Source organism: Cottoperca gobio, unplaced genomic scaffold (assembly GCF_900634415.1).
Source record: "Cottoperca gobio unplaced genomic scaffold, fCotGob3.1 fCotGob3_42arrow_ctg1, whole genome shotgun sequence".
Classification (NCBI taxonomy): domain Eukaryota; kingdom Metazoa; phylum Chordata; class Actinopteri; order Perciformes; family Bovichtidae; genus Cottoperca; species Cottoperca gobio.
Window position 1 is genome coordinate 639,792 of NW_021167006.1, and position 10,792 is coordinate 650,583.

At 42.6% G+C, this 10,792-nt stretch overlaps 1 protein-coding gene across 1 annotated transcript; it reads left to right on the forward strand.

Annotated features, from left to right (window-relative positions):
- Nucleotides 1-3,689: 3,689 nt before the first annotated feature.
- LOC115006005 (protein NLRC3-like) lies at nt 3,690-9,310 on the forward strand. The gene is given in 10 exon segments (XM_029428007.1): nt 3,690-3,916; nt 4,343-4,444; nt 5,100-5,537; nt 5,540-5,595; nt 5,650-6,173; nt 6,175-6,963; nt 7,053-7,226; nt 7,644-7,796; nt 7,940-7,986; nt 8,458-9,310. Coding segments are annotated over 10 exon segments (2,979 nt in total). The 5' UTR covers nt 3,690-3,804; the 3' UTR covers nt 9,042-9,310.
- The last annotated feature ends 1,482 nt before the right edge of the window (nt 9,311-10,792 follow it).

A 10,792-nucleotide genomic window follows, 5' to 3' on the forward strand; every position in this document is an offset into this window, starting at 1 on the left:
AATATAATCAGATTGTATAGAAGTCTATGAGGAAATGTTTCTACTTCTCTCTTGATTTATTACCTCACTAAACATTCATCGCTGCTCTTTGCAGATGATGTGGTCGCGATGGCGTCATCGGTCTGTGACCCTTCAGCAGTCACTGGATTGGTTGGGATGAGGATCAGGACCTCGAAATCTGAGGCCATGGCTCTCAGCAGGGAACCGGTGGATTGCCTACTCCGGGTAGGGAATGAGCCATTACCCCAAGTGAAGGAGTTCAAGTACCTCGGGGTCTTGTTCGCGAGTCAGGGGACGATGGAGCGAGAGATTGGCGGGAGAATTGGAGCAGCGGGGGCGGTACTGCAGTCACTTTACCGCACCGTTGTGACGAAAAGAGAGCTGAGCCAGAACGCAAAGCTCTCAATCTACCGGTCGATCTTCGTTCCTAATCTCATTCGGTCATGACCCAAAGAACGAGATCACGGGTACAAGCGGCCGAGATGGGTTTTCTCAGACGGGTGGCGTCTCCCTTAGAGATAGGGTGAGAAGCTCAGCCATCAGGAGAGACTCAGAGTAGAGCCGCTGCTCCTTTACGTTGAAAGGAGCCAGTTGAGATGGTTCATCTAGTAAGGATGCCACCTGGGCGCCTCTCTAGGGAGGTGTTCCAGGCACGTCCAGCTGGGAGGAGACCCCGGGGAAGACCCAGGACTCGGTGGAGAGATTATATCTCCTCACTGGGAACGCCTCAGGATCCCCCAGTCGGAGCTGGAATATGTGGCCCAATGAAGGGAAGATTGGGGTTCCTTACTGGAGCTGCTGCCCCCGCGACCCGACCCCGGATAAGCGGTAGACGATGGATGGATGGATGGAAAAATAGATGAAGCACATTTCTCATTAATGCCCACCTCTTTAATATATGCCCCCTCAGCTCCAGTCGACAGCCCTCTCTCTGTCTTGTCAGCAGCTTCACGTTAATGTTCCATGAAGCTAAAGTCTGTTTAAGCAGATTTACACATCCTTCCTCCTCTGATGGTGTTTTTGCGTCTGGCAGCAGCTTCAGTCTTCTCTGCTGTCTGCTGCATTCTGAGTGTTCCCCAAACGTGATGAAGTTCCCTCTCGGGTGCACTTCCACTGAAGAAAGTGCAATAAAGTGCTCTGGGTAATAGTTTCAACATTTGTCCATATTTTCAATATTTCTTTACAGACTTTTCATTAGTTAATAGTTAAAATGAGCTCCAGCTCATCCGGCTCCAACAGTAAAACTCTGCTTTTATATTAATGAGTAATAATAATCTAATGAGATCATATATAAAAGTATAACAGTCACAGCCTCGGACAGTTTTATACTTTTTATATTTTAAGCACATTTTCCTGATACTTTTACTTCAATAACAATTAGTTTGACTTGTAACACACTGTTGTCACACTGAGTCGCTTGTGTTTGTGGTGCCTTGAAGTGCTCCGGCTGTTTGTTGCGCTTTGCACTATTTCACAGCCAATCAGCTGAAGCAGGAGAGAGAGAGAGAAGTTCAATTCAAATGTTCACAGCAAATTGGTTGTTTCCTCAAGAGTAGTTGAGAAAACAATGAAAGATGACAGAAACTCCGTGTGTGTGTGTGTGTGTGTGTGTGTGTGTGTGTGTGTGTGTGTGTGTGTGTGTGTGTTGTGTAATAATTATATCAGCTGTCAGAGCTGATGGATGATTAGAGTTGTATCTACAGCCAGAGGCGCCGATTAATCCGACATCACTGAACACAATTACTGTAGTATTCATAACTGCCTGTGTGTGTGTGTGTGTGTGTGTGTGTGTGTGTGTGTGTGTGTGTGTGTGTGTGTGTGTGTGTGTAATTTCATCTGTACAGTGTGAAAAAGTAGACCTCCATAAGAAACTAGCTGCAGAGCTACAGAGGGGAGCAACACAAATATATATGAGAGTGTAAGAAATGATCTGTGTCTGTATAACACACATCGATCATTGACCCTTTGCTCTTCTGGTTTCTGGTATTTCCCACCAAGGCGCTGATGTCACATTGTTTCGCTTCAGACTTACTGACACTGATGTTGCAACGCGGTGGACTTTGATTTGTGCTATAAAGACTTTATAGACGTACAGTAAAAGTTCTAGTTATGAGAAGTTAGAGGAAGAAGGAGGGAAGACCACCGTCTCTCTCACTGGATACTTCATCAACAATGTGCTCTTCTTTTAATTAACAGGTTGAGAAGATTATATATATATTTTCTTTGTGTGATGACACACCTGCTGGGTTGGAAGACATCTTTGGGAATAACTTGAGTAAGTGAATTATTTCATCTCTTAACATTGTCGTGTTATTTATATATTTAAATTGTTTTATTTGTATCTATGTCAAGTCTTTTAAATTAAACTTATGTTGAACACACTATTGTGGCCTTTATACATTGTAGCAACACTTTTCTGTGAACTCAGTGTTTAAGTTAAATCATCGTCACGGCTACAGAAAGTCCTCGTTTCTGATTGGTTGGCAGGTTTTAAAAGGTTTTATTTGGACGACTGAAACCATCATTGTACATCAGCGTTACTAAAGACCACATAAACATCTCATTAAAGAACAACACGATCTTAATAGTTAACCTTCTAACACACTTAACCCCGGAATTACCAAACACATAACAAAAGTTCTCTAAGGTCGTTAAACTCGTCTTATTCTTATTCCACATTTTCTAAGTGTGTTACACTGTAAATATTCTCTCTCGTCATTGGAGCTGTATGAAGTTAACAGTGAGTATAAAACATGTCGTTTATAGCTGCACCTTGAGATAAGAGATCCTCCTGCTGCAGACTTTGGACTCAATTTACTCACATTAATTTATGAAAACTGTTTTAAAACTTCAGTTAAATTGACTGGAAAACAAATTAGTAATATCTCAACAAGTATTTTATGGTATTTTACGAGGATTTTATGGTTTATAGGAAGATGGAGGTAACGCACTCCTCCTCCCTCCATCTTCCTGTAAACCATAAAAGTCTCGTAAAAACTCCTGCTCACATCTCTGAGACTTTTCTTCCAGGAACACCCGACCTCTGGGAACTCCCAGAGCGTTTATAAAGACAGAAGAAGAAACTTCTATACTCTAAATATGTTTTACCAAATACCTTTTTCTGTGAAACATAATTCTCCTCCTGACATAACATTAATATTTGATGGCTCAGTCTTCTTTTTAAATATAATCAAACACTTCTTGCACCTCTTGCACAACAGTGTTATCTAAAGGAGGTATGAGCCATACAGAACACAGACATGTTTCTATTACACATTAATGCATCGACAAGTGAACTTTCTTACAATATATAACCACAAATATAAAACCAACATCCAGCAGGGGGCGACTCCTCTGGTTCTATAGAAGTCTATGAGAAAATGTTTCTACTTCTCTCTTGATTTATTACCTCAGTAACATTTTCCTGATGAGTTTATGTCTCAATCTGTAGTTTCAAGTCTTCTTCATTAAAGCATGATGCTCAGTTTGTACATTTTGATTCATTTTAGAGTAAAATAAAAGATAAAGCAGTGTCTGCTTTAGGGTGGGGCTACCTTGTGATTGACAGGTCGCTACCACACAGTGTTTTCCAGTTTGAATGCTCTACTGTATGTTTTACATTGATCTCATTAGGGAGCAGAGATGGCGACATTTAAAGTTCTGCTTTTGGAAACGCTGGAAGATTTGGCACAAAAGGAGCTCAAATCTTTCCAGTATTACCTGCTGTATGACCGCCATGATGGCTTCACCGCAATCCCTAGCTCCTGCCTAGAGGATGCAGACAGGGGACACACAGTGAATGTGATGGTGCAGAAATACAACCAACAGGCTGTGGAGGTGGCCAAGAAGATTCTAAGGAAAATAGGCAGGAACGATCTGGTGCTGAAGTTATCAGAGAAAAGCTCAGAACTAAAAGGTAAGCTATATGGGAAGACGAAAAAAGAGAATTTATATAAACAATTTACCCAGAATAACTAAAAATCATTCAGAATGCAATCTAACACTGAACTGCGAAAGGCATCAACGTGCTGCAAGAAATTAAAAAAAAAGAAAAAGATGTGGTATAAAGTTTTATCCTTTCATCAGCCCAATTTAGAAGTGCAATAATGTTCAGTGTGATGGTGCAGGGGCATTTTATGTTCTTACCATACACACAATCTCAAGAAATGCATCAGATGAAAAAACTCTTTACCAAATAAATCGATTAATTTCATGAACAAGGAAATGTTGTTATAGTATCAGCTATAAGTTTAAACTCTATGCCTTAAAAAGCAGCATCATTTTTGAAATATGAAAAGTCTATCTTTTATTTACAAAGTATCTCTTGTGCGTCCATGTTTAGGGGACGTCAGCGATGTTCTGGAGACTACAGAGGACACAGGAGCTTCCCCCATTCAACCACAGGCTTCTCCTCTTCCTCGCCCTCCCACTGACAGCGGTCCAGGTACAGGTCCAGGTTCTGGTTATGCCGGTGTCACAGCACGGAATAAGGGTGTAACGGTTCATGTATTTGTGGCGAACCGTCACTGTACGCCATTAGCAACATGTAGCACAATAAGCTGATCAACACTGTCTCCTACAAAAATATGTCAACATTTTGGTCTTTCCGCCTTCATTTAAATCCCGTCCAGAAGAAAACGTGAAAACATAATTGAAGCGTGTCAAGGCCATGTGGCAGGTTGACACACACACACACACACACACACACACACACACACACACACACACACACACACACACACACACACACACACACACACACACACACACCGGGTACCGCTCTGTCCTCCTTCATACAAAAGGTTTACAGATTGCCTCATTCACTTCATCAGGTTTCCTCTTAGCATTTGCTTTGAATCCAAAATACTGCCAAATAGTTGCTTTTGCTTTTTGCTGTGACACCAAACTCTCTGCTATCGATCGTCTTGTCTGTAAACTCTCCGTGATAAGTGAAGTCTGACTTCTGCTTCACTTTTACTTTATAATTGTAGCGTCAGTTGACCAACTATGTATTGATAACAAGTTGAGAAAAAGAAATGGATACTTATTGATTACTTATGGGCCTACGCTAACTATGGATGTCATTCTCTTCCTCACAGATGTGGAGATTCCAGTGCCAGAGCCTCAAAGACAGATCATACTGTTCCAACACAAACTCCAATCTAACCTCCAGAGCAAGTTTACATGTGCTCCAGAGGGCATGACAGAGATGATGAATCAGCAGTGTCTGGATGACATCTTCACAGAGCTGTTCATCACAGCCGGGGGGGAAATACACATCAATGAACAGCATGAGGTCAGGCAGATTGAAATAAAAGGCGGCGTTGCAGGGACAGAAACACCAATTGAACCAAGTAACATATTCCAAAGCACTACCGGAAACCTCAAACCCATAAGAACAGTGCTTACGACTGGAGTTGCAGGAATTGGCAAAACATTCCTTGTGCAAAAGTTTGTGTTGGACTGGGCCAAGGGAAAAACAAATCAAGATGTGCACCTTATATTTCACTTCACTTTCCGCGAACTGAATTTACTGAAGGGAGAAAGGTTTGTTTGGCTGAGCTAATCCACAAATGTATCTGGGAAACCAAAGACATCACGAAGACGAGACTCACTGAGATCTTCACACAACTACAGGGATCAGGAAACCGTGATTTTAACAAGAGTGAATTTAAGCTTCTGTTTGTGTTTGATGGACTGGACGAAAGCCGCCTTCAGCTGGAATTTACTCACAGTGAACAGATGCCAGCTGACTTTGATGTGGCACAGTCAACCTCAGTGGATATGCTCCTGACGGCCCTCATTGAGGGGAGATTGCTTCCCTCTGCTCGTGTCTGGATAACCACACGGCCCGCAGCGGCCAATCAAATCCCTCGAGTCTTTGTCCACTGCATGACAGTGGTGAGAGGATTCACTGATCAACAGAAGGTGGATTACTTCAAGAAGAGATTCCCAGATGAAGAGCAAGCCAGCAAAATCATCTCCCACATCAAGGCATCACGAAGCCTCTTCATCATGTGCCACATCCCAGTCTTCTGCTGGATCACTGCTACAGTTCTAACGGATGTCTTGAAGAAGAGAATGCAGACAAACCTGCCCAAAACCCTGACTGAGATGTACACAGAATTCTTGAAGTTTCAGATCACCCTAACGGGAGAGAGATGTGGCACAAAAAAAAAGCATTCAGTATATCCAGTCATTGGCAAAACTAGCTTTTCACCAGCTGGAGAAAGGCCACCTGATCTTCTATGAGAAAGACCTGAAAAGGAGTGGAATTAATATCCGTAAAGCTGCCCAGTACTCTGGAGTTTTCACCCAGGTCTTTAAAGAGGAGCATAGGTGGAAGAGGGACGACAAGGGCAAGACGTTCAGCTTTGTCCATCTGAGCCTTCAGGAGTATCTGGCTGCTCTTTATGTGGTCATGTCACTTATTAACGACAACAAGAATGTACTGTCTGAGCTAACACTGGAAAGTCTGTGCATGCTTTGCAAGAAAAAAAGCATGACAGAAGTCCATGAGATTGCAATAGGCAAAGCTTTAAAGAGTTCAAACGGGCACCTGGACTTATTCCTACGCTTCCTCCTGGGCCTCTCCCTGCAGACCAATCAGGATCTCCTTAAGTGCCTGTTGAAGATGACAAAAGGGTTCTCTCAGACCAACCACCAAACAATCAAGTCCATCAAGGAAAGGATCAGGGAGAACACATCTCCAGACAGGAGCATCAATCTGTTCTACTGTCTGAATGAGCTGAGAGATGATTCTCTAGAGGAGGAGATCCAACAGTACTTGAGTTCAGGAAGTCTTTCCACAAAGAATCTCTCCCCTGCTCTCTGGACAGCCCTGGTCTTCATCTTACTGTCATCGGAGGAAGCGCTGGAGGTGTTTGACCTGAGGAAATACTCTGCTTCAGAGGAGGGTCTCATGAAGCTGCTGCCAGTGGTCAAGGCCTCGAATAAATCGCTGTATGTGCACAGGAAACTACATGCCTTAACTGTATCAAATATGGGTTTATCTGTTAATTTGTTTTGTCTGACTTATATATATATTTCAGGCTGAGTGGCTGTAACTTGTCAGAGAACAGCTGTGAAGCTCTGGCCTCCATCCTCAGCTCTCAATCTTCTAAACTGAGAGAGCTGGACCTGAGTGACAACGACCTACACGATTCAGGAGTGAAGCTTCTCTCTGAAGGACTAAAGAGTCCACATTGTGTCCTGCAGTCTCTCAGGTAAGGATGCAATCATTTGTTCATCTGATCAGTGATGTTGCTAGGTCTCTGACACAATAAAATCCAAATGGACGCAATGAACTTACTCTTGACACATCTAGGGGGGTCTATTTTCTCCTGATAATGATACATTATGAACAACAAATTCATATTATAATTTTAGAAATAAACAAAATAAATCTTGCTGTTGAAATTGTATTGTTTTTTGCAACTTGGTCACACAGCGTGGGACTAATTGAAGGAGCCCCTCTCAAGACAGGCAGGAAGTTGTGTTTAGTCCTTGCTCAGTGTAACATACAGTCCACCCTGTCAACTATATAAATGTGTGTGTGTGTGTGTGTGTGTGTGTGTGTGTGTGTGTGTGTGTGTGTGTGTGTGTGTGTGTGTGTGTGTGTGTGTGTGTGTCTGTATGTCTAGACTGTCAGGCTGTATAATCACAAAGGAAGGCTGTGATTCTCTGGCCTCAGCTCTAAAGTCCAACCCCTCCCACCTGAGAGAGCTGGACCTGAGCTACAATCATCCAGGAGAATCGAGAGTGAAGCTGCTGTCTGCTGGACTGGAAACTCTCAAGTATGAACAGACGATAACAAACTATTTCTCTGTCACACTTATTAAGACTGCTGGATGTTAAATAGGGATATGAGTGAAGATGTATGGAAAATACCACACTTAAAAAGTAATGCTGGTAATTCTGACTTTGTTCCTTCCTCTAGCCTCGACCATGGTGGAGAGGAAAGACTGAAATCTGGAATGAAGAAATGTAAGTTTACAGTCAATCTGAGTTAGAGAACACCACACATTCATTTGGTATTTTACATTTGGTTATCAAAATACGGTGAACACTTACAAGAAAAGCTATAAAAAGAGGTCTGTCAGTTAACCCTTTGATATGTGAGTGCTAACCTTTCGCAACATGGGATGATGTAGCTTCTAATTGGCCTAATTGGAGTCTTAGGTGCAGCAGCGTTTCTGGTTCTTTCTTTTATTTCCCTCCAGTCTCTCTCCTTTGTCTTATTGTCGCTGTATGTCTGTGAAGCTCAATGGTTCTTTGAGCTAAATGCTAACATCAACATGCTAAAATACTCACAATGATGTGTAGCAATTATAATATGTACCATGGGAACGTCATTGGTATTGTGACTATTTTAGTCATTGGTCACTCATTCAGAACTATTGCTTTATTGCTCCGTCCGGTGTGTTAAAAGATAAAGAGTTTTGTTTTGTCCTTCAGACGCCTGTGAACTCACACTGGATCAAAAAACAGCACACAAAAACCTTCAACTGTCTGACAACTCCATGAAGGTGACAACCGTTAAAGAGGAGCAGCCGCGTCGTCACCACCTGGAGAGATTCAACTGCTGGCTTCAGGTGCTTTGTGGCGCTGGTCTGACTGGTCGCTGTTACTGGGAGGTGGAGTCGGAAGGAAAGGTTTATATAGCAGTGACATACGCAGGAATCAGACGGAAGGGAGAGGGAGCTGACGGCTGTCTTGGAGCGAACGATCACTCCTGGCTGCTGTTCTGTGATGATGACGGTAGTTTCTCTGTCCGGCACAAAGACAGAACTACACTGATTCGTATCCCGTCGGCTCCGGCGCCAAACAGAGTTGCAGTGTTTCTGGACTTTCCTGCGGGGACTCTGACCTTCTACAGAATGGCCTGTGAAAAACTGATGCACCTCCACACATTCAAGTCCGAATTCACTGAGCCTCTTTACCCTGCGTTTGGGTTTGGCTATGCGCATAGTTTTGAATCTTATGGTTCCTCAGTGTCCTTATGCGAGCTGGAAGACGGCGTCTTCTCCTCACGCTGTTGAGTGAACTCATTACTCTGTACAGGATCACAAACATGTAGCAACTTTCTCTTACATTTCTCTTATATTTTCGGTTAAGAGAAGTCAACTCCAGATGCACCACGGTAGCGTAGGCAACACTCTTTAACGATATATAGAGGCAGTTGTTAAACATGTCAGTACTGGCGTTACAGGAAAATCAAACAACATCGAAGAGCAGTATGTAAGCTATTCAGAAGCTGAATGCACACAATACCATACTCATACTAATATAATTACTCTGAAACATCTTATCATCTCTATTTGATTGTTTGATATTCATGCTTTCTGTTTTGTTCCTGAAATGGAAAACATGTTTCCTTGCCTTGGAAAAAACTATTTGAGGACTGTGAAGGACAAATGAACGTATGAAATCATAACAGCTATTGAGCAGATCCATCTCCATGACTACTGAGCCAACTTCATCTGCTGATGAAGACCATGTGATGCTCCAGAAAAAGCCAGTATGTGGACCTTGAGTTGTGATGTTTTCAAGCTATTTATGAAATGCACAGATTGAACGGTGTCGTAAAAAAAAATACGCCAATGAAAATATATTGTCTGAGTATCAAACACTCCCCTTTACAGCACTACCAATGGTTTCCAATGGCAACAAGTCTTGGTTAAAATATTTGATGGATAATATTAAAATGTATTCAGAAAAAACACCATAATAAGCTCCATCCTCCACTCCTCTGTCTGAATGCTCAGTACGTTCCAATTACTTATTGTTCCTAATAACTACATATACTGTATATATATAGATATAGACACATATATCCTGTTTGAAATTCAGCTCCTCTTTCCGGGAGGTTAAGCCGGCTGAGGGGGGACGAGGGGGGGACAAGGGGGTCAGGAGTCCATAATACTTGTTCTGGAGGCCTGATTACTACACATCGATTTCAGCTGGAGTAACCTGATTACTTGTCCGTGTAACCCTTTAACCGAGTTTAAAAAGGCTTTATTAAGTGTGTGAAAGCCTCGTGCACATTTACTTTGCTGCTGAATCCCCAGCTGCTTCACACACACACGCACGCACGCACGCACGCACGCACGCACGCACGCACGCACGCACGCACGCACGCGCGTGCTCCAGGGTAAATACCGTCGGATTTGTACTGTGACTCTGTAGCCTTCAATTCTATTTTCTCTCAATGTCACAGACTGTGTGTGTGTGTGTGTGTGTGTGTGTGTGTGTGTGGTGTGTGTGTGTGTGTCGGGTTTCGGGTTTCATGTCAGGTTATAATCCTGTCAGGCTCAGAACCTGAAACTGACATGAACAAGAGAGAGACGGATGAATGATGGACTCTCCGTCTCTCTGGTGTAACCATGGAAAGAGGCATGTTGCATGTCACCACAGTTGCAGGTTTGGAGACCTACCTTTGTGCCACAACACACAGCTTTAAAACATGTACATAACATGACAGACAAACTAAACTAAGACTCTAAAACGGACAAACTGAAACAGACATGAAAATGTATCTAAAGACCATAAAATCGAGCTAAATATCAAACTAAAAATCGACAAATGACAGGATATAAAGTCGACACTATGAATGGAAAAGACTGATATGAAACTTAAGCGCTTAAAACTGACAGAAACAACAAACTAAGGACTAGAAGTGGCAGAAATACAAAACTAAATACTAAAGGAGGGCCGTCCACACATGTGAGTGTTAACATTAATCTGAGCAGAGTTTCTATCATCCATCACATCGCTCTGAAGGACTCCACTT